This window comes from Gadus morhua, chromosome 7 (assembly GCF_902167405.1).
Source record: "Gadus morhua chromosome 7, gadMor3.0, whole genome shotgun sequence".
Lineage (NCBI taxonomy): Eukaryota > Metazoa > Chordata > Actinopteri > Gadiformes > Gadidae > Gadus > Gadus morhua.
This window is the reverse complement of record NC_044054.1, coordinates 28,440,437-28,468,141: the sequence shown is the minus strand read 5'-3', so window position 1 is coordinate 28,468,141 and position 27,705 is coordinate 28,440,437. Positions and strand designations below refer to the sequence as shown.

Genomic DNA, 27,705 nt, shown 5'->3' with positions numbered 1-27,705 from the left:
AATAAATAGTTTGTCTTATTCTGGTTATTAAGGATCTCATAAATTCCCATTGGAATGTATTGATGATGGAACAGCTTAATGAAGATGCCGTAATCCATTTGGACGATCAAATAGAAAATAAAACAATTCTGAACCATTATAACTTACTGGTAGAGATGTCACTACTGCATTTCACACTGAATTGTTGCTGCCTTTTTATTTTATTGTCCTAATTTAAACAAATTCAAAATGTAACCTCCTTTTGAATTGTTTCTGTAATGAAAAGGCAATGCCTTTTCATTACAGAAACACGTGCCAGGAAACACCTTTTGGTAATGAGACATTTTATTTCACACTTAACCTAGTAGCCAAAGCTGTCCTTAAAACACCTTCTGAGCTGCGACACTAAAGATGGTATTGAACGTCTGTCTTAATATGCATAGGCCTATGTTGTAAATGTGGCTCATGAATAATAAAAAAAAAAAAAATGTATCCGTTTTTTATAGCACTTTTCTAAGTACCTACTCAAATACGCTTTACAAATAAGAAAGGAATACATACAGACAGTCCCGACAATCAAACAAAAGGGGAAAAAATAAACAACACCACATATAGGCAACACATTAAGAGAGCGGGAATAAAAACCATTGGAAGTCTTTATAACAGTTTGGTTTGCGTTCACCTCTCCCTGTTGAAACAAGACATTAAAGGGCCCCTAGATAACCAGGTAAAGGTCCCACGGCATGCTTCTTTATGGATGCTTAATATAGATATTAGTGGGCCTCTAATACAGTATTTGAAGACGTTCCCGAAATTCAGCCGTTGGGCCTAAAAAAAAATTTTGTTTGGTTCCGGTTTCCGACCGACCCTGTCAATTTATGTGCGACCCAAATTATTATTATTTTTTTTTTTTGATGCAAACTATAATTACGTTCTGGTACAGCACCTCTTCATTCTGTACAAGGATGAGCGAATTTTCTCGTTTTTAAATGAAAACAACCTACCTATCATTCGCTGCCGCTGGAAAAAATAAAATAAAAAAATAAAATAAATTCCCTACCTACCCATGACCTCAACTGACCACCAACAGGAACCAAACTTTTTTTTTTTTTAGGCCTTGTGCAGAATTACAGCCACTACGAGCCAGTCGCACTTTGAGCTTTCCCCAAGTGCACCGTTTCGGTGTCTTTAGCTTTAATGCAAATGAGGGGGAGAAAGGCGGGTCAAAGAGGAGGGTGGGGGTGTTTTTCCATTGCTTACGGATCAACAAGGACAATACAGAATATGGTTCACAACACAGAAATAAAGAGCAGTACTCACATGGTTCCTAACTCCTAGGTCCCACTGTTAGCGCCAGAGCAGATCTACTGGAGGGGCATTGGTCTCCACCGTTTGACCTCAACCGACCTCATAGTCAAACAGACCAGAAATGCTATCAAAAACTAAACACATTTTTCTTTCCTAGAAACAATATGCTGTCCTTGTCGTTGTCGAGGCTATAGTAGCCCTATGCAGTTTACGCAGCCACACACACGAAGACGATAATAAAAGCCCACACCGCTCTCGTCACAAATGGGTTGCTGCCCCTTAGTGGCCGCTGTATGTCACTGTAGGATGTAGTGTTGTTATAAAACTTTTTTTAATAACAGAAATCTGATTTAAGTTAGAAATCGTTTTTCTGAGAGTAACAATTCAGAACTCCGAAAAAATAATCACATGTGGCCCTATCCTTTTCCCTAGCCCTATCTAGGGACCCCAAGAGAGACCAACTGCACAAAAACAAAAATCAGTCGTGTTGTATTTGTACTCTACACGATTTATTTATTCAGAATTAATAGGGCAATACCTAATGGCATTCAAAATATGAATTCGAAAGCTCATATACCTGTACATAAATAGAAGTCCAACTATTACTCTCCAGAAAAACAGCAATCGTCTCAAAAGATTCCTCAGTTCCCCTTCCCCTACACCATATGTCCGCATCTTACGTCCTACAAAGAACCTTCTGAAGCACACAATCAAATTCAAACATGTCCTTTACTAGATGCACAACTTGGTAGCACTTATTGAATATATAGTTTGTCTGGAAAATAAATCTTATAATTTACAACACAACAGCTACACGCAACAAGGAGGTTTTTAAAAGCAATGTTATTTTGCAGGTATCATTTACAATATTGGTGTGTGTGTGTGTGTGTGTGTGTGTGTGTGTGTGTGTGTGTGTGTGTGTGTGTGTGTGTGTGTGTGTGTGTGTGTGTGTGTGTGTGTGTGTGTGTGTGTGTGTGTGTGTGTGTGTGCGTGCGTGTTGATGAGCACTCGTCCCATCACCAGGACCAGATTCTGCTTCTCTTGATCACAGGAGTAGATGGAACCGTTCAGAAAAAGTACTAAAACCTTTCCCCGACAACTTAAAAAAGTTCAAGACGATGAACTGCATCTGGGGCCCTTCCATCACCCACCCCACAATGCATCACCCTTCACAACTTTTCAATTAAACAAATTAAAATATAAGAAAAAGATTTCAGGTTACGGAATAAAACGGTGTACTCTATTAAGATTGCACATAAATACTGGGCAGCAGCGAAGTAAGCTCCTATAAAATGTAGAATCAAACGTCCGGCGTCATGACATCAACTGTTATACGAACAGCTACGACCCGCTACTCGCATATTCACGTGGCTAAAGCAAATAACACACTGCTATGGCCGAGGTACACAAGATGAAGGCTTTTTAGTCTTGATATTCAATGAGGGGCAGACAAGGTTTTCTTCACCAGGTCACAGACTAACAAGTGTGACCCGGGACAGGAACGCTTTCCATTGTCCAGCGTAAACGCTGATAGGCCACGCCCACTTAGTGAAATAATTGTGTACCGTTATGAATGATTGGTCAGGAGGTTCAATATAAACATGTCCAATAGTCTTTCGGGATCACTACGTGCTCACACACACTTTTTGCCAGACCCTGTGAGGCAGAGAAGAACACAACGGATTGACTGCTGTAATTTGTCTGCTCCAGACACATTTGAAACACACCCACGAAGCTTTGATCCAGTCTGAAAGAAGTCACTGTGGGCTGGAGGCTATAGTATCTGCAGAGAGGCTATAGCCTACAGTGCAGGTAACAAAATAAAAGTATAGCTTTGCATCTGTTCCAAATGCAAAACCTGCAATTTATTAACAGCTGTTCCTGTTGCAAAATAATTCACATTTATATTAAATTAATTCAAATAAAAATTCCAAGTGTACAACTTGGGTTGTCCGTTTGAGAAAAGAAAAATGCTTTTACCGCAAATCTAAACGGTATGAAGTTTTAATATAAGTGTAAGAAGAGTCAGTTCAAATATATAACAAGCAATAAAAAATAAAATAAAAAGCATATGGACTGTAACAGCCTTATCCAAACCGGCCAATGTGTTAGGTTAGCTTCAATTTCACTTATAACACTTGCCAAGTCAATAGCCTAATGGAGCAGTCGGTACAAAACAAGGAGTGGCCATCTGACCTGATGTGGTCAAACCGACATCTTAGTGTTTCAGCAGCTAATAACACACGTCTAGTTTACTTTTCCTTTAAGCAAGTAAAAGTTAATATTTAGTCAAAACACAAAATCATAGGGGTGATGTGATTCCAATATCACATTTTCCTAGTTTCAAAACACGTTTTGACCACCCACAACGAAATGACAAGACACTGATTATGAAACCAAGGCTAAAATCCAACCGAGAATCTAAAAACGTATAAATTAGTGTAACCTGGTATTGACCTTATGACCCCAAGAATTACAGACTCAACTCTAAAAAAAAAGTATAGTTACCCTGCTCTATCAGGACACACTGAAATGGAGATACCACACATGGACACAAACCTGGTTAGTATATTTCTCTGCCTCAGTCACAATGTCAGTGGGATTTCAACTGGTCTTCCTGGTCAAGGTCCTTTCCAGGGTTAGGCCTGGCTGGGGCCGTTGGTCAAGGAAGCCCGTGGCCAGGTTATCTCCTGAAGGTATCTGGACCTGTAGGCCACTTGTAGTCTACCAATTACATTCTAACAATAAACCATACTGAATTTAGATTTTTTTTTTCGAAAGTAAATAACAATATACATAGAGTATTACAAGGACGTAACTACTACTTAAAGGGATATTCAAACGGAGAGAGACCGTCAGCACGTCGACCAGGTGGACGTCCAGTTAGCCGCCCTATAGCGGATCCTGTCAGGGCTGCCGTAGACCAAACACAGAAGGGAGACCACACGTCGCAACCATTACCCAGTGGACATCTTTAGCATTGCTTTGTTGAGGTTGTTCAACTGTAAGAGTCAGCTTGGTAATGCAGTCTGGAATAAGTTGGAGTGTTTAAGCCCTAGCTGTAGTTCTCTGTTTAGCTGCTGCTACTGCTAGCCTGCCCCTTCCCACTGCTGGGGCCTCGACGTTGAGTTTGGGGCGATGGCTTTCAGAAGCTCATGAAGAAATAAAAGGACCTCAGACAACATGGTAAATAATTTGGGTTTGTTTTGAGCGGTGGTATAAGGAGGGCAGGGGGGGGTTAAAAAATTGGATATCATGCATGCATGACAACTGACCAATCCCAAGCGGAACATTGACACTTCGTCAGGAAGGAAACTCTCAACTGTCAAAACAAGAAACAATGGCAGACAAATCACTCGGGAAAGTGCCGGTGGAACGATTAAGAGAACATTACAGAATTTGAATTACAGAACACGTCGATATCTACGACATGTCTAATGGGCTTTAGCCTGGATACGTAGTAGGCGAGTAACGTCGGGTCCAGAATGGGTTCGTTGCTAGGCAATAGAAAAACGCTCTTGGCGCTTTTTGGACAAAAAACGCTGACAGTTTCTTTTTCTTAATTTTTTAAAGCGGTCGGCTCAACTTTTCCCTATTACAAAATACGCTAAATGTGAACACGGCCTAAGACAGTTTTTGTTAGTTTCCTTTTTTTACGATCCAAAAATGTTTGGAAGGCCAACCAAATACATGACATGAACTTTTTTTTTTTTTTGGAACAACCCAAAAGAAATGAATACAGGGGGTTCAAAAGGGACCAGGTGGTGGTGTCGTCAACTGATGGTTTAGTAGTGGGATTCGATCCTAAAAGGGGGTCTGTCGCTGTCTCTCTCCTGGCTGAAGCTTCGGGGGGTGGGGGGCCTCCGGTTCGCAGTCTCAGGTGTACTGGCATTCCGGTATGCCAGTTGAATACTGGTTTCCCTCCGACATGTACTGGTGTTCCGTGGCAATGTAGGGGTCCGACCCGCCAGAGTACTCGTTGCCAGGGGCAACCGACTGGTAGTCGCCCGTGCTGAACTGGTCGCCCATGTCGACGGACTGGTAGTCTCCGGTGGAAAACTGGTTGGCCCCGTCGGCCGCCAGGTAGTCGCCAGCGGGGAACTGGTTCTGTGTCGTTTTATGCTGGTTTTCTGTGGAGCCCATGCCAGATTTTTTCATTCTATGGAGACAAATATGTTTTTGTTATTTTTTTAAAATCAACAGAATTTTTTTAGATCAAACTTTTAATAGAATGGATCATCAAAAGACAATCATTGATTCTTTTTAATTACCTTTCAAAATGAAATGAAAAGAACTGGACCAGCAGGGGAACGTAATAACATAAAAACATGTTTTCCAAACACATTAACCCCCCCCCCCCCAAAATACGCATTATCTAGAAGTTGTAATAACAACCACAGATACTTGAAACAATAAAACACTATAAAGGCTTGCTCAACACAGATCCTCCTCCTCCTCGTACTCACTGGTTCTTATGTTTGGCGCCACTGATATGGGCCTGGTACTGTTCCACCGAGTTCAGGTCGATGTTGCAGAGGGTGCAGGAGTAGCCCTTCACCGTGGAGGCTGCGGACGGGAAGGAGGGGGGAAGGAGAGGTTAGAGACACGCTTCACTGGGGGTCCGTTCCGTCGCCGTACGACTCTTCAGAGTCAGCCCATAGTCACCACTGTGCGACCGCTACAAATTCACAGTGTCACACGCCGGCCTTCTGAACCGTGAGATTACTTGAGAGCAACTAATACCCAGAAGGCGTTGGCAAGTGTTTAAAAAGCGTCACAAATATGGTCACATAGCCTTTCAGTATGGATGGATAATTTAGAATCCAAATATTGCACATAATAAATATTATGTGGGGGCGTAAATTACATAAAAGTATAGTTATCCAGTCAGCGTCCAGCTATAGAGGGATTATCAGTCTACGTCACTCTTAGTCACTCCCCGCTCTACGCGCATGTCGTTTGCAGAAAGAGACGCGAGCGACAAGAGCCGCAATCATGTCTTGTTGTGCGGTTGGTTGCACAGACCATTTTAATAAGACTGATTATCCCATTTATTCTACCTCTTGCTTGCCAATATAATAAAACAATTCAAATACTTTAATAATTATGCCTTTTCTTATTCGTATTGCATGCTTATTAAATGTATAGCCTACTCTGTTAGAGTTCATCTCCCTCAAAAAGTAGTCCCCTTTAATTACGATCGATCAAATACGTTTTTGACACCTCAAAGGGCATTATCCCACTTATACCATGGTCACTTGCCAAAGAAAAATTAAATTAAGATCATTAATTGATATTTTCATGCGTTTTACAATCCAAATATAACGTTTTTCACATAAATAGGACGGACCTTAGCTACGACTTGGCAACGGGAGGTATTTTAATCCGCTGAGCTATGAGCCAGAAAGATAACATTATAACGGATTAAACATATTTATAATTCGAAATTCCCAGCCTTTTTACCGCAGATACTCTAGGGTCTATATGTAACCGCGCCTTCTGATCAGTTTAATGTAAAGCTGACAAAATCGCTAATTTAAACCACATCTGCAAATTAAGATAACCATGGTAACCACGGCAACCGGTCAAACAAATGTTCTTTTTGCCATCATTCTGCGCACGCATCCGCCGTGTTGATAAACAAATAACCTCAAAGGCTCTCTGGGCAAAGAGAGTGGGCCTTCGAGCAATAGTCGTACATGAATACCATGTACACTAGGGGTGGGTATTGCCAAAGAAGTCACGATTCGATTCGTATCACGATTCACATGCCACGATGCGATTCTATCACGATGCATCGCGATACTTGAATTATTGCAATGCATTGCGATGCATTGCGAATTTTCACTGAACACTGTTAAAAAAAATTAAGCCATTACCAGTGGCTGACTGGCTGTGTATGATCTGGATAGTGTGTTCAATTGATAACTCAAAGCAACTCAATTCATACATAGCTGTATTTATTGAAACGACTATTACTGGATACACTGACAAGAAGTGCTAAGGATCTATAAAACTTAAAATAACAAAATAAGGATAATCAGTGCCGTTTACATGGCCTCAGTGGTCCTTTAAACCAATGAAATGAAAACATTCAAACATTTCCCCTTTTGGAAGTAGCTGCCATTATAACAACAAAATCATTTCATAAACATAAGAGGACAAACTGATGCCACAAAAAGTGAATAGGCTATATAAAACTATATAAAAATTATATTATTTATATTATATTATATAAAATTATAATATTTTTTTTAATTATTCATTTTTTAAAATTAATAATCGATTCTTGGCGTCAACAATCGATGCAGTAGATCGTGAAAATTAGAATCGCGATGCATCGTCATGACGATATATTTGGCACACCCCTAATGTACACGTGCACGGCATTAGTGGGGTTGTCCTTTCTTTGCAACACTGCGCTCCCTAACTGGACCCACAAGCTGTTCCTCTGTTTACTGCGCTTGTGTTGTTGTTGTTGTCGTTGTCGTTGCATTCTTATCATAGTCCAAACCCTCCTGCAGCTTACCGTGGCGAGCGCAGCCGGCCTGACCTGGCGACGTTGAGGGCCCGTACGTCTCCATCAGCTTCTGCTTGGTCAGCTGCTTTTTATGCTTCTTGCCGGCGTAGTGCTGCTGCGCCATCAGGGGGTTGTTGAAGGACGCCTCGCAGATGGAGCAGAAGCGGTCCGGGTCCCCCGTCCCCGCCGTCCCCGCCGCAGCCCCCGCGCCCCTGGGCTCGGTGGCGGCGGCGGATGGGCTCTTCTTGGGCTGGGGGGCTGTCGCGGTGGCCTGGGGCGCTGCAGACAGAGGGGCGGTAAGAGCGGATGAGACCACTCCCAACAGGACAGGGGTTCATTCATTCATGCTTCCCATTCAAAGGTTGAGCAGAGTGAACATGCATACATCCTCCTCAATAGCCTAGAAATCCCTACCCACAATACAAGCAATATTTAAAGCGCATTCTTTATAATAGCCTATATGGTATGCTCTGTCACACAACTAATCTAAATAGGATATAAATAATATAAAAAAGGATAGCATGCATAGCATGGTCACATTGAAGGGGCTATTGCCAAACCCCCAAATTCCTGTCCATACATTCTGTTCGTGCACCTATCTTGCTGTTTGCACAGACAACCGCCAACAGGTTGAAGTATTTGACATGTATTTCCCGTCGTAGATTAAAAAGGAAAGGTGAACACAGGGCTCCAGAGTGCGCCTAATTTGGGCGCACATGCGCCTAGAATTCGGAGTAGTGCGACTGTGCACCTGTGCGACTGAAAATGTATCTGGTATAATTATTATTATTTTTTTTTTTTACAGAGCAGTCTATTCATAATATTGTAATGACCACGGAAGAGACAGTGAATGAAGTATTGATTAGACAGCGATTTATTAGATACCTAATAAACCGTTGGAACACGCAAGACCGGTAACAATAGCAACGCCGGTAAACAAACCCGCGAAGCCCAATCCAGGGGCCTGTACTACGAAGCTCAATTAGAGGGTTAGCGAGGTATGTTGAGCTGAAAGCCTGGGTTAGGTGTACCATGAAAGTCGATCTCTTTAAGCGTCGCTGTATCACCATGGTGACTTACGCTCGCAACCAAACCTGGTCGGGAGCAGCTTTTCAGCGAGTCTACCCGGAGATCGGCTACTTATATCGGCGTGCGCAGCTTCCTAGCCCCTCCTCCGATAATGGCGTCACCATTTGTGGGTGTTCCCATGGACCTCGGCGCACTTATCGTACAGGCGTCTCTCCGGAGACAGAGGGTTTTTCGGGACAAAACCGATCCCTTGGCATTGTCTGACGATATTCTTTATGAGAGATACAGATTCGGCATTTATTTAAGGCATTTATTTAATGGTCAAAATATTATTAATCAGTGGCGTAAATATCGACAGTGCAACCGGTGCAGCTGCCCGCCCCCCCCCCCCCCCCCCCCCCGTCAACAACTCACAACTTGGGTGCACCATAAATACGTGCTGGTGCACCCAAATAAAAAATTGAGGCGCACCAGTGCACCCAAGGAAAAAGTTAGTCTGGAGCCCTGCAACAGGTACCTGCTGTTTGAGGGCCCACTGTCTTCAGCCGGAGGTTCTTGGCGTGCACCTTCCCCTGGTAATGGGACTGGGCCATCACCGCCGAGGAGAAGGTCATGTTACACAGGTTACACAATTTATATCGCTCTGCTTCTCCATTGTTACAGGCCTGTAGGGAGAGAGGGGGGGGGGGGGGGGGGACAAGTGTACACACACACACACACACACACACACACACTTAAATGGACTGCCTGATATTGCCAAAAGGAAATAAATCCACAACAGCTATAGCAACTGTGTGGGATTCTGAAGGACTTGAGAGAGGTTGTTGAGGAGACTTATGACTCACGCTGTCAGGTACAGATGATTCAGGCTTGAACTTCTTCAAGGAGGGCTCCTTGTCATTTTGGATGCAAAGGTAACGCCGCACCTTGTTGGCATGCTTCTTACTCTGAGGAAGACACGATAAACACGTCGTTTAGTTGTAAACCTAAGTATAAATCTCCTTTGGTAGAAATAAAACGATGAAGGTAACGAATAGTAGATGTTGCACGTTTCTGTACGTATTCATGTTATTAGCTGATCATGTTTTACAGTCCATGCCACAGAAACAATCAGCCAAACACGCCCTCAAGAACTGTGTTTGGAGAGTCTAAACAGGAAAGGCGTAGTAACCACATTGAGGCAGACCGACCTGGTAGTGGGTCAACTTCTGGGACTCCGAAATGAGAACAGCGCTGCAGACTTTACACTGGGAGTCAGAAAACAGGTCACTGTGTTCCTTGATCATCTTGTTGACTGCAGGGCAGAGACAAAAACCAGGCACTCAGAACTGTCTACAATAAGTCATGGTATAACATGGGACAATTTGCAGGAACTAAATATGCAACACCGAGAATATAATAGTGTGAAATAGAAAAAAAATTATACAGGAGCCCGATTAGTATTCAACTCAAAATAAAGCACAATCATCCTTCCTACAGAGTGGTTTAAAGATGTGATGACTTCACACTGGCAATTGCGCTGCAACTAGAATTATCGTTTAAGCGATTTATCATTCAATTTATGCACTCCCATAACACAACCGTAGAAAGGTTGTTAATGCCATTATGAATTCAAGATGAATCATGATAAGGTCCTTCCCCCTATGTTTTTTGTCTTCATAGATAAATATCAGCATGAACATACAGTGTAGTGAGAATAATAGCTCCTATACAATATTAAAGACAGTTGGGTAGACAATAGAAGAAAAAGTTAGACAGCAATGTATTCTCCTGTGCGAAATGTGAAACTGTATCTGTACAGTAACTAGACGTGTCTTAGATTGCCCGTTGAAGCATGTGATGAATAAACACTTGGCTGTGCTCTCAAATTGTGATTGTTTTGGGTCATGCACGTCATCATATCATCAGGGAGGATGGAGGTCAAATTTGCGACAGCACCATCTTCAGTACATACACAAAAGCTCATCATTCGCTATTTGGTAGTTTAAATGGTGGACAAATAAACGTCCTAAAATGACCTGGTCTAGCAGGGATAAATGTGCAAAAAATGCATGGAATTTGGAGCATACGGCATCAACATTAGCAAGCTAATGTCTTGTCACATTTTGTCAATGATATCAAATGATATCGTCTGCACAATATACAAACTTGCGTTGCAATGACTAGCCTTGCTCTTTCTTAAATAAAGTGGTATATTGCAAAGTTATAATCGCCCAATGTATATGTTGGCAATCGACCTTGGAGCATGAAAAGGTAGCAGTGGTGAGCTAGCACCCAGTCTGCATGGAGCACTGCCGATTGATCGTTAACTTGTCAACAGACGATAACACGTCCCTCCAGAGGGTGGCGGGAATACGACTCTAATAACAAGTTCAGTTTTTCTGTTGTTTTTGTTGTTGTTGTTGAATAAAACGATATGATTGACAGAGCATACCCTCCGCTGGCCCAGAAGGTAAGTAGGGGAAATCTTCCATCTGCATCGCTACGGCCATTTTTCTTTCACAGCAAAGAGCGGATCCAATGCGCATGCGCGTTTAATTCGTGTGCCACTTCTGTTGCGCTCGGTCCAATGTGGAGCGATGTGTTGTGTTGTTTACTATTTAGCAAAAAGAAAACAACGTAACTAGAACATCACAGATTCGAAGGCAAGCACACCGAAAACTGGATTAAGCAAAAGTTGTTGGAACTGCGTTGCTATGACTCTACACCAATGACTCGTTCCCTTTTTGGTAGCTAGTTTGCTGCTAACATCCAGTCGCTCGTGTTTTGAAGCACGCGCCCGCCAGTAGGTGACGCACAGGAACGCGCCAGCCAGGCTGAGGTCACGTGATTAGGAACCAACATGGCTGTGTGAAGAGAGTAAGCAAATGCATCTAAACTTTTTTGGTGAACGTATCAACAACACATTGACAGTCAACCAATTGATCGCAGTAATGGTATGATGCAGCACGGTGTAACACCCCCACACACTGTCGCTGATATATGCATATTGAAATGAAATTGAGTATTTACATCTACTTTAAAATCCGCTGCAGCGGTTCGATTCTAACTACTTGATAAGTAGACGTTTCGCCACCTGTGATGTACTGTGTCGTCATATTCTGTTGGAATTCAGATTGGAAAAAATTACTTGCAATGTCAACATCTATCTCTTTAAAAGTGACTGTTTTAAACTTTCTAAACCGAGCGCGTATTTTCTCCCTCTGTAGGTCAACGTTTTTATAAACAGAACAACATGTCTCCTAGAAAGCAAGTAATCAAGACGTCCAGTGCCTTATCCTCTGGGGGAGATGGGGACTGTGTTGAAGCAGATGATACGGATGAAGAGGTGAAAGAAGTGATGAGTCGTCACTGTAATGCAATACCTTACTATATTCTTCTACTAAAAGCAAAAGAAACATAACTTTTTGATGTTGTGCTACTCTTTGTTAATTTCCCTTATAATAGTCTACTACTAACTATCTAATAGGTGATATGTACTCTATTTGGTTTTCAAAGTAAAAGCCTTTTTGCCTTCACTCCTAGATGTTTCAAGAAGAGCTTCCCCATTCCTCTATGTCATTGTCTCGCAGGCGTGAAAGGGTCGTTAAAGCAAAACCGAAAGGTATGAACCTGTGAACGGAAGTGCATCAAAATAACTAACAAACAACACTTGCTGTAACGTTGACATCATCAAGATCATGTTCAAATATTAAGCTAAAATAATGAATGCAAACATTTTCATAGAAGGTAATCATGAAAAATATGTGAATGCTAATTACAGCAATCTGTCATCTGTATTCACCACATATGTCAATATTGTGTTGTCAACATAGGGTTGTATTAAATCCATATTTGACCTTGCATAATTAGCTGTTGTTGCTTGCTACCTTTTGAGACGCAAAATCAGTGTACAGTAATAAAGTGTGTTGGATCTTTAGAATATAAGCTTCAGACTTGTCATTAAGAATGGAGTGGCATATTGAGTGTTGCATTCATGGGCTTCCACAAGCAATTTTAGAAGGCGGCCAGTCATATATTTGTAGTTGACCTTTGACCGTGGCCTGCTCTTTTCAGAGATGAGTGAGGAGGAGATGATGGACCTGGCACTGCGACTGAGTGAACAGGAAGCCAGCAATGCTGCTGCCAAGCGCCAGCAGGAGGAAGAGGCCATGACGGAAGCCTTAAAAGAAAGTGTACGAACTCAGCGCTCGCCTCATATTGTACAACCTCCAGCTAGTTCCAGTGTGCCCTTCGTCTACATCGTTAAAATAGTCACTTGTGAATCAGTACAAGTTTGTAAGACAGACGCAATCGTGGGACATTTACCTTGACCAATCGGTAACAATGATTCCTGTTGAACTCATTACTGTGCTGGCCTTGGGCTCATAGCCTAACGACGGTACCGCCTCAGGCGACCTCATCTTCTGTCGACTCTGTCTCTCTCTAGATGTTCAGTCAGACCCAGCCCTGTGCCTCGCCTCCAAGCCAAAGATACCACGGCAACACCGATCCCTCGCCAAAACTCCCATCCCGGCGGCAACTCGCCTACCCAGCCACGGTGCCCAAGAACGTGTCGCTGGCTGAAGAGCTGAGTGTCAAAAACAGTAAGTACACCAAAGGAAGGCTATCATATGCAATTGATTCTACTTGCACTTGGTTCTATGAACATCTCGACTAGGGCTGGGCGATATGACGATATATATCGTGTGATGATATAAATGTCTATCGTTTCATATTATCCTCTAGTCTATCGTTTATATCGTCTTGTCGCAAATCACACTCTTTACGGTAATATTTTACGTCATTTGGACAACGCTTTACATTCTTCCACACGGCACATGAACGCAACGCAAACAAACATGGAGGAGGGTGAACGTGACAATTCTGAATATGAGAAGGACTCCCACGACCAGCCAAGACAAAGTGAGCTCGTACCTAAAAGAGGGGCTACGAAATAGGTCTTTCCATGTAGTCACTTTATATAAACTACCGTAATTTTCGGACTTTTATAAGGCGCGCCTTTTTTTTCTTTTTTTTCTATTCTGCGGCTTATATAACGGTGCGGCAGAGGACAGCTGATTTGGAACGGAACAACAGCTGTTCGCTTTCACGGGGAAAAACTAAGGAACTTCAACCTACTTAGGCCTACTAATTAACTTTCAAAAGCTATTAAATCTTCAACAAAATATGCAGATACTGTCAAAATCGGTTCTAGGGAGTATATATGGATTATTAATGTTGTTTTTGATGGTGCTTTTTTCTGGAACGAGTATTCGAATATTCGCTCGGAAAAACCAACGAATATTCGAAGCCTGAAAAATGGCATTTGGGCCAGCCCTAATGGTAATTAAACATTAAAACACCTGTGGTTTATAGTCCAGTGCGGCTTATGTACACATCATTCAATTTAGCTGCTGCGGCTTATACTCCGGTGCTCCTTATAGTGCGGAAAATACGGTATTTATTCATTGAATTTACAGAAAATGTGGTGATAAATATCGTTATCGGGATATGAATTACCTATATCGGGATATGATATTTTGGTCATATCGCCCAGCCCTAATCTCTACTGTACCGACAGAGATATATTGTTTCCCTTCTTATGACACATGTACTTATTGTAAGTCGCTTTGGATAAAAGCGTCTGCTAAATGCCCTAAATGTAACTGATGATACATTCTGCCATACCGCCCCAGTCCTACATTCATGTCCCCCACTATCCTCTGTAACAAACGCCCCCGTCTTTCGGTTAGCGCTGTGTGGTTCCCTAGACCCGAGAGGCGCAGGGAATCATAAGCATAACATGAGAAAACGGAAGAGGGAAGATGGCGTTCCGGTCCTGGAGCGGGCTGACCTCCCGCAGACCCAGAAGATCTGCTCTCAGAGCTCCACACTGGAGCCACTCTGTTCTCAGGTCAGTCAATCGCTCATATTACCTAACATCTTAACACCATGGGCTTTCAGAAACATCTTTACATATTTAAATTAAAATGGGATCTTATTCTGGCCTCGTCGTTAAAGCCACACTGCATGGGTGGGAACAGAAATGGTACTTCAATGCATGACAATAGTTGTTGCCATGGTACTAGCAGGAAGCTAGTGTAATAGTTGATATTGATGTCTTTTTTTGATTTGAGATTCAACCTTTAATCACAAAAGCTCCATTCAAATGACATGTGAAACTCAGGCCTCTGCCACTGTGTAATTTCTCTCTAATGTCTTCGTGTTTGTACGAATCCATTCAACCCGGATGAACCTCAGGACTTTTCTTCCTCCCAGACTGATCCCTGCCTGCTCCCTAAAACCTTCAAACCGTCTTCCTCGGCCAGCAAACTCCATGTTCAACTGCCCAGGTTGAGTCCGGGGATACTAAAGACCTGCAGAACCTCTGGGTTCGTCGTGTGCTCTCAGCAGAGTCTGACCTCCACCCAGACATCTCTAACCTCCCCGTCAAATAGCCCCACGTTTCCAAGCAGCGCAACAAACTCGGACAACGTAGGGTATTCCAAGAAGCCGAAATTCCCAAAAAGTGCTGACTGTTCAGATCCAGATGTGGAAGTAATTGGAGAGACTGATCCACGTTTTAACTGTCCTAAGAGTCCTGTCTTTGGCAGGGTTGGCTCAACAAAGGCTTTGGATAACACCAGCACCGCACCAAAGAGTCCTGTATTTGGGAGGGTTGGCTCAACAAAGGCTTTGGATAACACCAGCACCGCACCAAAGAGTCCTGTATTTGGCAGGGTTGGCTCAACAAAGGCTTTGGATAACACCAGCACCGCACCAAAGAGTCCTGTATTTGGCATGGTTGAATCCACAAGGGCTTTGGATAACAGATGCATCGCGGCAAAGAGTCCTGTATTTGCTAGGGTTGAATCCACAAAGGCTTCGGACTATGAAAACCAGATCGCTGCCTCAGTCACGAGTCAGAAGTCACTGCCTACCTGTGATGACGATAAGTTCCCAGAGGGTTTAAAGTTTTCCAAGCTAAGTCGTTCCAAGAGACCAATTCATTCTGCTAGTAACACGTTGTCTAAAGGTCTGACGTTCCCAAAAAGTCCAGCCTTGACCGGGAAGGGAGAGGCCAAAGACTTGTTGAGAGATGGCTGTTCTGTGAGGACAGAGCATTGCGGGACTAGTCCGCTATTTGTAAAGAGCAGGAAAGTCAGTGGTGAGACCAGACCAGATTTTAGAGAGGAAAGCCCAAGATTTGGAAAGACTAGTCTGCCAAAGACTGGATCTGGCCGGAGCAGCCCAGTATTTGGGAGGACCAGTCCAGTACTTGGGAGGACCAGTCCAGTATTTGGGAGGACCAGTCCAGTATTTGGCAGTACCAGGACAGAAAGAAGTAGCATTCTTCTGGCTACCATAGGCCAGGAATCCAGCAGCCAGGACAGTTGCTCTGCCATTTCTAATAAGGAGAGCCGACAGCCACGACAGTGCCTTCAGAAGGTAAGTGTTACGCAGGGCCCTGTTCACATGACCATTTGTGGGGCGGCAAGTGAATGGATCTTGTCCCGGTTGAAACCCCTCTGCTGTGCAGTGTCGTGTGAATGTCTTGATAATAAACTGTTTATGAGCTGCTTATACGGAAAATCTGAGACTATGCTTTTGACTAGGAGGGTATACCATTGAAAATGACGAAGAGCCCTCGCTGACTGACGGCTTGCGTAGAAATGGGATAGGCCGACCATAAGTGCATGGTTTGAAGTTCATCCAGTTGTATCTTCTGCAGCATCTTCACCAGATCCTCTCCTCGTACGATTATTCACTAATGATTAATCTCCCAATTCAAATGTGTCTGTACCCATCATTTCAAACATTTTCTATACCCCACTGCAACATCATCTGGGTTTACGTTCTCTTATCAAATATATCATAAATAAACAGCTTGCTTGAAAAATTAGACACATGCAGACTGTTAATTATTTTTAAAACCATTTTGTCATAGGCCTGGATGTTACAATTAATATCTAATTCCATCTTGTCCCAACCACTATTTATAAAGCCTTCCGTCATTCACCAACTGTGATCGTACCCTTCAACCAAGTCTTGTGTTGTGTTTTTGTTTTGACTGCAGACAAACGGGCTGAACCACAAGGATGCAGAGTCTGAATCCACGTCCCCGGACCACGTCGGCAAGCCAACAACAGCTGCCTTGGGTAACGTCTTCCTTTATTCATTCATAGAACGATGACACCATGTGTGTTAATGGCCGTCCCAGCTCTGTCTAATCTGTGTTCTCTGCTGGATCCGTCGTATATTGCAGCCCATCATCTTCTGGGCCTGAATCAATGAGCACGTTGTACTTGAGCCGAGCCGGTAGAGGGCAATACTTGATGTGTGGATTTTAATCCTCCTGATTTCAGCCGGTAAAGAGAAGCCCACCAAGAAGGATGAGGAGTCCATCCCAGAAATAATGAAGATGACCAGTGACATGACCTTACATTGGTCCGAAAGCGAGGAAGACTTGGAGGTAAACTCGCTCTCCAGTTTGGTTATTGGTGCGATTCACTACGCTCGTTCCAACTTCTGTCGGCTGTGAAATTTCAAACAATCCCGCCCTGGCATCATCAATCCGCTGCTTCATGTCAACATCCACATCTCCCGGCTTCCACAGCAGTCAGAGGGGTCCCCCAGTCCTGTCTTCCCTGAGGAGAGGCGCCCGCAGCAGGCTGAGCCCCCGACGTGTTCCCCTGAACACAGCGGGTCAGCCCCGTCAGCCACCTCCAGCCACAGGTAGGGAAACCCACTGGTGACGGAGAACCACTGGATCAGGGATCTCTCTCACTGCCCTGGATGCAAGACCACCCTAATTACACACTAAGTCACACACTAGTTTCCACTTATTACAAATCTAGAATGATGGATTTATTTTTTTTACCGATATTTTATAATGAAGGATTGCAAGTCGGAATGCCTTTTATAACCGGCGCTGCAGTTGCAATGTTTAGAGTGGTGCCTTAAAGTAAACTCGGTAGTCTGTGATTGTGAAAACTTTTTTCACATTGTTTTGTTGTCCAGATTTCCAGATCTTGCCTTGCATTTGCTTATTGATCACATGTAAAGCGATCATGCTCGCGAATGCACGGAATGTACTGTTATAACTCCTGCCCCAAACTCCTGTCTACCAAACTAACAAAGCTGATGACGATAATGTGTGGGTGTGGATGGGTGCAAGAACAAGTGCCCTTAGTGATGATGAAAGCACTTTATATACTAAATATTGTCGTGGGGGAAAATGTGGTTCATTACGTTTTTTTGTTTTTGCTTGGTTCCCAGTCCGAAGCGTCTGAGGTTGAATCCCGTCCCTGCCGTCGTGTTCCTGGAGGCGGCTGGTTCAGACACCAGCACCTCCTGTCCGCGGGTCCCTCGGTCGGGGCCGGGGCCTTCCCACCCCCAGGAGCCCTCCAGTAGGGTCCCTGCCCCCCCACTGGGGTCCGGAGGGGGGCCGTTGGTGCACTACTTCTGGGGGGTGCCCTTCTGCCCTCAAGGCCTGGACCCAGACAGATACACACAGGTGGGGAGACCGCTGGGCTTCTTAATGACCTACCCAGGTCCTAGCAGATACATACTGTTTTAAAGTTGGTAAACATTGATGAGCTTCTAGATGAACTACCCAGGTCCTATGAGATACATACTTTTGTTGGTAAACATGGGTGAGCTTCTGAATTAACTAGCCAGGTCCTAGCAGATACATACTGTTTTAAAGTTGGTAAACATTGATGAGCTTCTTAATGACCTATCCAGGTCCTAGAAGATACATACTGTTTTAAAGTTGGTAAACATTGATGAGCTTCTTAATGACCTATCCAGGTCCTAGAAGATACATACTGTTTTAAAGTTGGTAAACATGGATGAGCTTCTGAATTAACTAGCCAGGTCCTAGAAGATACATACTGTTTTAAAGTAGGTAAACATGGATGAGCTTCTGAATTAACTACCAAGGTACTAGCAGATACATACTGTTTTATAGCTGGTAAACATGGATGAGCTTCTGAATTAACTACCAAGGTCCTAGCAGATACATACTGTTTTATAGCTGGTAAACATGGATGAGCTTCTGAATGAACTACCCAGGTCCTACCAGATACATACTGTTTTAAAGTTGGTAAACATGGATGAGCTTCTTAATGACCTAGCCAGGTCCTAGAAGATACATACTGTTTTAAAGTTGGGAAACATGGATGAGCTTCTGAATGAACTAGCCAGGTCCTATCAGATACATACTGTTTTTAAGTTGGTAAACATGGATGAGCTTCTGAATGAACTTCCCAGGTCCTATCAGATACATACGGTTTTAAAGCTGTAAACACAGATGATCTTCTTAATGAACTACCCAGGTCTTATCAGATACATACGGTTTTAAAGCTGGATGAATGATGATGAAACAGGAACCGGTTCCCTTTCTGTTACTTCCATCTGTACTCTTGTGTCCATCATCCCTACATCCCTACCGCCTGCCCCCACCTGTCCTGCATCGTTGCTCTGAACTGCTCTAGCCTGGCTGTGGTTAACCCCGCTGGCGTTCTGCTACTGGTCCTCCAGGTGATCCTGGCCCAGATGGAGGTGTACGAGAAGAGCCTGAAGAACGCTCAGAGAGGCCTACTGAGGAAGGCAGAGTGGGGCGCCGGCATCACCCCCACACCGGAGGTAACCCATTGGCTTCCGGAAGTCGGCCATCTTGCAACAACTTCCAACAACTGAAATCAACGTTCTGCTCTCTGTTAAAACAAACCTACTCTCTGTCATTGTAGGAACCCCTGGAGGACTCTCCCGAACTGATCCCCACCATAAGGTAATATCCACGTTCAAATTGTTATAATTATTGATCCTTTATGGCTTTGGTGTACCTTTTAATGCAGCTATAGCTGGACACACAACTAGTGCACAAATAATAGGAATTTATTTCAATATGAAATATGGAGCGGCCACTTATGGCACAGAAACTAGAACCATAACAAGCTGTGCCCTCTCCGAAATCTGTTCGGGGCGTTTAAATGTGTCCATAACCACACGTATACAATGTGTAGATAAAGTTGGTTCTGTTTGGTTTGGGTTTAAACAGTTTGCGTCGACCCGGCCTCCGATCCAGAAGAAGAGCAGCAGGGGTGAAGCCATCGGAGGAGGAGGACGACGACGAAGACGAAGACGAAGGAGGCAGGGAGGAGGACGTGAAGAGGAAGGGCGTGGAGCCGGTGGAGGAGGCCGAAGAGGACCTGGATGTGGTGGGCTGTGACATGTGTCCAGGTACGGCGGCACGGTCTGTGTATAGCGGGAAGTGGGGCTTTGAAATCAGTCGGATTTTGATAGCGATTTTGATTTTTTTTCTCACGCAAATGATCTCCAAACTATTACAATCAAGTTGAACTGATTTTTTTTAATTATTATTATTTTCTTTTTATTTATCTTATTCATTTAATTTTTTGTAGAACAACAGCTGGATACATAATTGTACATTATTTTCGATTAGCACATTTTAACATTTTGCGTATTTTTATTAAGGGAAAATCTCAAAGCTCTCAGTTACAAAGTGTTTCTTTTGGAGAGAAATGCTGAAGAAATGCAGCATGTTTTCAAACTCAAAAATAATCGTTTCAGTAATCGGGATTAGGATTTTTTTCCATAATCTAGCAGCCCTAGCGAGAAGGCAACAGCGCTGTATTATTCCAGGATTTCTCGGTCATAAAATACTCAATATCAATCGGTTATAAACAAACTGAATCCAATTATCCTGTTGAGATGTATCATTTGAGCCTGTTCTATTTAGCCTTTTTTAATGTGAATAATACCATCAAGCTCTAGTGACTCAGTTGCTATTTGTGAGGTTTGTGTCATTCAGCACGATGCATTTATTTAACGTAAATCCTCTGCGCTTTGGAACTAAAGAGACGCAGCTCAGTGGCGACGAGACTCAGGTTCTGGAGGTGGGGACCGATGCAACAGAGGAGGTAAGAAGCAGCAGTTTGTGTGGTCTCATGACGCGGCTTGGCTGCGTTGTAACATTGTATGCGATCACAAGCCAGTGTTGCAGGGAGCAGCCGTGGCTTTGACGCAAGATAACTTGCTGCTGAACATGGTCGCCACTAGCATGAAGAGCCAGGCTATGTAGAGTAAAGTCTCTTCTGTCCCCCTATTTTAATTAGATTGAGCCACTTTGGACCCTTCAATTACCTGAACTCATAAATTGTAAATATTTTGTATTTTATATCAAGGCATTTTTCTCTTGCGATCAATAAAGTCTTATCTTATCTCCATCTAAAACATTTTTGTCATGTGGCCAAACATAAAAAAAAATGCCCTGACACGTCCCTTAATGGCCGTTGAGGTGTTGAGCAGGAACTGTTGAGGTTTAATGTCGTAATGCGACACCCAGCAGGACGTGTTGCCAACGGCCATGTCGATTTCACAACCTGCAAACCACAAGAGATTAACGATTAGACACGAAGAAACATCACAACACCCCAGTGAAATAAGCAAGTTAAAGCTCTCTGCTGTGAACAGAAGTAGGGTTTTCTATGGAGGACTGCACTATGTATGTTTTCCCTTTAGCAGCCTCTAGTGGTTGGAGTTGTTACTACAGCTTTAGCCGTGCCATTTTTAGAGACATGTCTGAATACCTGAATATTTTAGGAGCAAAAGTGGACCTCACAAAAGGATTTGTAGATCAAAGATTCTCTCGATGGATGGACTCGTGGATGGGCGTGTTTTTTGCAGTGTGGCTGTTTTGTGAATGGATTAAATTGCCGCAGGTCAAAAGTGGCAGTGCAGGTTAATGGAAAGAAACAGAGGGTGTAACCGGAACTCCTTTTGTGACAACAGACTCAGCCTGACAGCCCCTCCCTACTCCAGAGTCTCCCCCGCAGTCGGGAGGGCGAGGGGGAGGGGGAGGGGGAGGAGGAGGAGGAGGAGGAGGAGGAGGAGGAGGAGGAGACTCACACACAGGACCCCAACAAGAAAGAGGAAGAGGCAGAGGAGGACGGTAGGTTAATAAAACACTGACACGTTGTTCAGTGCTGGTAACCTCTCCGTCAGCATACGCCATCATCAGTTTATATTTTTTTATGTGAATATGAATATACTTCAAATGACATCTCCGAGCCAAGGTGTCTGACTCTTGTAGCCTCAGGCGAGAAGGTTTTGTATTTCATCTCACATTTCACGGTTTGTCATCCATAGTTCTTACCATTCCAGCCATAGTTTGGCTTCTGTATGCAGGGACGTTGATTCGATATCTCTGGGTGTATCCAAGCTGTGAGGCCTAACGTTGATTTGTTGGAATAAGCACCATCTTTTTTTGGGGGCGGTACAGCAAGAGTCAGAAATGCCTTGCTCATGAACACCCAGAGTGTTGGATCTTCCTCTTTATCAAGCTATTGTTGTTCGGCCTCGCCCTACGACAATACAAGCCAGGACAGGGTAGTGCCTGAGGCATTTGCATCTCCATTCTATGACCTTCTATAATACTAAACATTTCACAGATGTTGACAATAATGCACTAGGCATTCAAAAAATCTCTGGTATGTTTTTTTACACAATCATTTTTCAGATGTTGAAGTGAGACCATTATCCTCGGGGAATGTCAACAGTCTGGTTAAATACAAGTCAACACAATGTTTAATCGTGTCTAATTAGGCTTCACCTTAGAAACACATTATGTTCTCATGTTAAGTGAAACCACAATTGAGAAAGCCTAGATCTATCACTAATTATTATATCCGGTTTTTTTTATGTCCGTTTGCTTGTGAATACCATTTCAATGAATTGTATCAAATTCATGACTAACTATCTTGTTGTAACATCTGTACTTCTTATAAACGTGGAAGAGGATGGGGGTAGCTGAGCAGGCTCAAGCCAATGGGAAGACCCAGTTAGTTAGGATTGTGTTCAGGTGTGAGGAGACCGTGAACAGGAGGGAAAAGTTCAAGGGTTAGCTGATGTCAGAGATACATTCTCATGGTTTTTAAAGACCAAAATGCTAAACATTTAACGCTAGCCAGCCTTCTGCAGTCTTAACTTCTATGCACACACACTCACACAAACTTAGACTTTGACATAATTTATACCTTTGAACCTCAATCACCTCTCAATACACTAAAGGGTAAAACAAAGAAAAGAAGGCATTTGGTTATTATTCGATGATATGTGAACGGAACTAACCAGTGTTGAATTTTAAACCTCTCAACTCGATCAGAAAAGAAATGCTGGCTCAAAAACTGTTACTGTTGTGTTCTGCTGTTCAGTGTTTTGCTCCTCGATTTCACTTAAAGTCGTTCACTGTGAAGTGAAGTGTGAGGACATAAAAAAAATAAAAGGAACAAGGCTTCCATTGCTAACAGATGAACAGAATCTAACATGTTCCTGTCTGGTCTCTCTCTGTTCCCTCCAGCTGGGGGCGACTGTGAGCAGCCGGCTGTCATGAGTCCCAGCAGAGAGCAGGCACTGCTGTCTGGGCAGGAGGAGGAGGAGGAGGTGGAGGAGGAGACGCAGGGAGCTGTAGGGGCAGAAGAGAGGAAGGAGGCGGGGCCGGAGGCGGGGCTGGAGGCGGCCTCTAGCGTGGACTGCCCCATCTGCCAGAGCGCGTTCCCCGTGTCCGAGATCGAGATGCACGCCGCCTTCTGTGACGGCGAGCAGGAAGTAGTGGAGAGCCCTGTAGAGGATTCGCCAGGTGATTAACCCTGATCTCTTGCGTACCGGCAGGGTTCACGGTGATGTGATGGACGTTATGACTAGAAACCAGGTCGGAATGGCTTAAGCAAATTAGGACATCCGACAGGTTACACAATAAACACCTGTAACCAACTAAAAAAAATCCGGGTTCACTATTAAAATATTTGTATGGTGTTGATATTTACACTGCTGGGTAAAAATACAAAAGTGTAAAAGTACATTTTGGACCTTGAGATTCATTTTCCTAAAAGGAAGGGGACATAAACCGCAGTGATATAACATCGTTTTTTGGGCAAAAAGAATACACTTTGAACTAGTCTTTATTCAATATAAAATGTTCTTGAATATATCTGGTCAGGTAGTGTTCTTCCTGGCTGAAATAAGGCTGCGGCGGTCACTTAGCAGCCAGAGTCACTGCCGTAACTCTATGACCTGTTTTAATGATGCAGTCAACGTTCCTGATTACCCAGGCTGCTCTCGTTCGATCGCTCGGCCCGCACGCTCGTCACTTCTAGCTGCTCCCCTCAGAGTGGTCGTCGCCAAAAGTGGATGGCCGTCAGACTCTTATGGGCTGTATTGCAGTATTAAAGATGAAAAGACTGGTTTAAAAAAAGGCCTGGTTGGTTTTGATCTAGGCCGCAGGGCCGGTGGAGTAGTAGTAGTAGTAGTAAGATAGTTGCAAAAGACATGATTTCTTTATTTTATATGGAGATAACCCATCCGCGAGTCATGTTACATGTGACTTGTCTACATTCTAGCCATGGGGCCAAACAACTCCTATAAACATCTAGAACAATACTATAGTATTGCCTAGGGCTGCTAGATTATGGGAAAAATCATAAAAATCATTATTTTGGTCAATATTGAAATCACGATTATTCAGACGATTATTTTTGAGTTTGAAAACATGTATTTATTCAGCATGTCTCTCACAAAAGAAAATTTGTATCTGAGAACTTTGAAATTTCAGGCCACAAAATGGTCAAAAAGAAAATGTTCCAATCTAAAATGATGTACAGATATGTATCCAGCTGTTCTGCCCGTTCTATAAAACATTATTAATAATAATAATAATAATCTAAATAATTATAATCAATTATGTTAATTTTGTGATCGTTTGACGCTAAAATCTAAATCGCTATCAAAATTGGATTAATGGTTTGGTTACAAGAAATCCATAAAGTTTCGCAAAGTAATGCCTTTACTATGACCACGGACATAAAGGGGTGTGTGTGTGTGTGTGTGTGTGTGTGCGCGCGCGTTTGTATGTATGTGTGTGTGTGTGTGTGTGCACTCTCGTCCTCCCAGTGTCCCATAGGCCGAGCAAGAGGAGGGCTCTGAAATCCCTAGCGACGGAAGATCGTGGAGACGGCGATCCATCCGGCCACGGCCCGTAAGTACACCCCCCCCCCCCCCCCCCCAGTGAGTCTGACCCCCTGGTGTACCCAGTGAATGACCCCCCGGTGTACACAGTGAGGCTGACCCATCCATGCTGTCCCCCACAGGGCTCCTCAGGGGCGGGAGAGGTGCTACGTCTGCCACAAGTCCGTCCCGCTGGCCGAGTACTCGCGGCACACGGAGAGCTGCATCCAGAGGCAGCGCGCCCACACCGCCTCGCCCGTAACGACGCTGCCCTCCACTCGATTTGCATGGCTCATGAAAGAGTAGTTTATAGGAGGACTCTCCGTAGGAAAGCTACGATGTTGGTTTAATTCAGAGGGATACAGGTTTAAATGAGATGATCACGGGGTGATACAGGCAGCGATGTGCCAGCCCTCCTTAATGAGACAACGGTTGTACGTGACTCTAGTAGGCCTTAGTTCCAGTCTCAAAGGGCTTCAGAGGCAACCTTACATATTGAAGCACTATACGAGTCCCCGGTTGTTATTCTTTGCCAGCCCTCCACCCTAAAGGGCTGATTATGGCCCCACGTTCCCGCAACGCTAGGACCACGCAGACGCCTCGGCGCAGACGCCTCGAAGGTTTATGGTTCTGCGTCGGGTTTTAGTAAGCGGCCAATCACAGCCCTTGCTGCCGCGTCGCCTCGACGGAAGGTTAGGATTTTTGGGCGGCGCACGTCCGGCACTTGGGGTGGTCGCAAGAAGGGTCCGCAAGGACGTAAGGGGTCCGTCACCCCCCTTGCGTTGCGTGAACGTGGAACCATAAAGAGCCCTTAAGGCCCTCTGAAGGGAAGACTCCCCCGACTATCAAAGCCGACACCCGGGGGAGGAAACGGAGGAGGGATCCCTCCTTCCAGGGGTGGATACAGAGGAAATGGGGGCCCAAACTGGTCAGATAGGATGGTAACATAAGCATGCAGAGCTGAGGTTCGTGACCTTTTATGTATTTCTCTCCATCCACCCAGAAGGGCGACCTGCTGTCAGCCCTTGAGAAAACGGAGCGCAGACATCCAGGTGTGTGTGTGTGTGTGTGTGTGTGTGTGTGTGTGTGTGTGTGTGTGTGTGTGTGTGTGTGTGTGTGTGTGTGTGTGTGTGTGTGTGTGTGTGTGTGTGTGTGTGAGAATTACCAAGTTATATTGATTCCTGCTGACTGCTCTTTTCTGTGTTTTGTTTATCATTTAAAAGGTGGTCCCTCCGTGTCCAAACTCCCCACGTAAGTCCTATAGATTAGTGACACAAGAACTGTATCTAGGATCTCTCAATGCAAGCAACGCAGTCCTTCACATCAAATCAATCAAAAGAGGGCAATAGGGACTATGAGAAAATTGGGGGAATAATTAAATAGATTATATGAAATTTGTTAAACTCATAAACTAAACTCTTTTTAGCTTTTAGATGATATAAGAAACTCTGTTTAGTTTATGAGGCGGTGCTCTCACTTTGGTCACTTGAAAACAGCCGAGTGGGTCGGGCCCCTAGAAAAGGCTCTCTTCAGGGGCCGTGTGCTGGGGTGGTCCCCCCCCTCCCTCCAAGGGCAGTGGAGGGGTCCTGGGGTTGGAGAGTGGATCCACACCCGAGGGTCACCATCCACTGGCCTGCTCTGATTCCCGGCTGTTGACTTTCGAATACTCAAAGTCACAACAATAATTGATTCATCCGTTGATAAGAAGAAACTCGCGCCGTCCCAGTGTGCTGGTTGGGGAACAAAGCGTCCACCTCTGTTTTACTGCCCTGAACTGTAGCCGTGAAGGCTCTTTGTTCTCAAGGCCTGGTACTGATTTAAGCAGTAGGCAGCTTGTTACATCGGGCGGTGTGAGGAGTGTCCAGTACATATCTCACACATTTCCTCTAGTGTTCTATAACTGTCTTGTGTCTATCATTCCTCTATCTGTGTCCTTCTTAAGGTCCCCTCACACAGATACAGACTCCACTAGCATAAAAACGTTATGGCCTGTATGGTGGCATTTTCTAAAAATGAGAAGCATCCCCTTGTCGCTCAAGCGCAGAACCTTTGGGTTGTATGTGTCGATATTAAAAGGGTGATAGTATGCCTCTAGGTGTAAGTGTGATTATGCCCTTCCCTGTCCCTTAGTGACATCACTAGTGGGCGAGTCCGCCCAGTTGTTTGATGGCGACCCAGCGGACTGTAGAGAATGTTGCGCACAGAGTTCCACGGAGGGGAGAGGTCTCGGAGAAACGTACGCAGCGCACTAAAGAACATGTCCTCCTGTCCACCCCTCAGAGCCGTGATCGACCTGAGCAGCAGCAACGACGACGACGACGAATCGGAGGAAGGAGGCAGCGGACAGCCGTCCACGTTCAAGGTCAGCGACTCTCCCATCCGGGCCTTCACGTCCATCTCCGAGGCCTCGGACTGCCTGGTGGACTTCAGGAGGCAGCTTGCCCCCCGGGAGCCCAGCCAGAGATCCCGGGGCCGGAGAGGTGGAAGAGGAGGAGGAGGAAGAGGAGGAGGAGGAGGGTTCAAACGGAAGTTTAAACGCAGATGAACTTCCAATTGCGCAGAGTACTGATTTAAAAGACTTGTTTACATGATTTACCAACGAAGCTCTTTGACAATGTTTTATCTTTTTTAAGAGGATGCTCGCCAAATGTTCACAATGCTGTGTCTGACGAGGTCAGCAGTTCATCTGATTGGTGCCGTCCTTATGGTTTGGATTGGCCATTGAGGATTTTCTGTATATGGGGGGGGGGATTATTTTGTCTTTTTATGTCTGGGAATTCATTGACTGAGTAACATATAATGGGAATATTCGATGTGTACAAATAATGCCTTTTATTTATTAAACGCCTTTAAACGTG

The 27,705-nt window shown here is 44.2% G+C and overlaps 2 protein-coding genes across 8 annotated transcripts; one reads left to right on the top strand and one right to left on the bottom strand.

The window, feature by feature from the left end:
* Window positions 1–1,774: 1,774 nt before the first annotated feature.
* znf346 (zinc finger protein 346) lies at window positions 1,775–11,548 on the bottom strand. Its single transcript, XM_030360857.1, has 7 exons — window positions 11,271–11,548; window positions 10,027–10,130; window positions 9,682–9,783; window positions 9,354–9,501; window positions 7,817–8,086; window positions 5,754–5,853; window positions 1,775–5,446 (listed from the first exon to the last, which is right to left on the bottom strand). The coding sequence occupies exons 1-7, from the start codon at window positions 11,362–11,364 to the stop codon at window positions 5,164–5,166; spliced, it is 1,101 nt and encodes a 366-aa protein (XP_030216717.1). The 5' UTR covers window positions 11,365–11,548; the 3' UTR covers window positions 1,775–5,163.
* Window positions 11,407–27,705, top strand: uimc1 (ubiquitin interaction motif containing 1). Of its 7 annotated transcripts, XM_030360851.1 has the most exons (23): window positions 11,646–11,772; window positions 12,046–12,164; window positions 12,362–12,440; window positions 12,893–13,011; window positions 13,266–13,422; window positions 14,572–14,732; window positions 15,080–15,433; window positions 15,560–16,267; window positions 16,896–16,977; window positions 17,185–17,291; window positions 17,436–17,554; window positions 18,098–18,335; window positions 19,364–19,468; window positions 19,573–19,613; window positions 19,884–20,065; window positions 20,705–20,766; window positions 21,638–21,797; window positions 23,205–23,483; window positions 24,794–24,878; window positions 24,991–25,105; window positions 25,851–25,899; window positions 26,071–26,098; window positions 27,128–27,705. In XM_030360851.1, the coding sequence occupies exons 2-23, from the start codon at window positions 12,072–12,074 to the stop codon at window positions 27,390–27,392; spliced, it is 3,588 nt and encodes a 1,195-aa protein (XP_030216711.1). In that variant the 5' UTR covers window positions 11,646–11,772; window positions 12,046–12,071; the 3' UTR covers window positions 27,393–27,705. The 7 variants fall into 7 exon arrangements, with proteins under 7 accessions (XP_030216707.1, XP_030216711.1, XP_030216710.1 ...); XM_030360847.1 differs by having other exon boundaries at window positions 11,407–11,695; window positions 15,080–16,267; XM_030360850.1 differs by having other exon boundaries at window positions 15,098–16,267.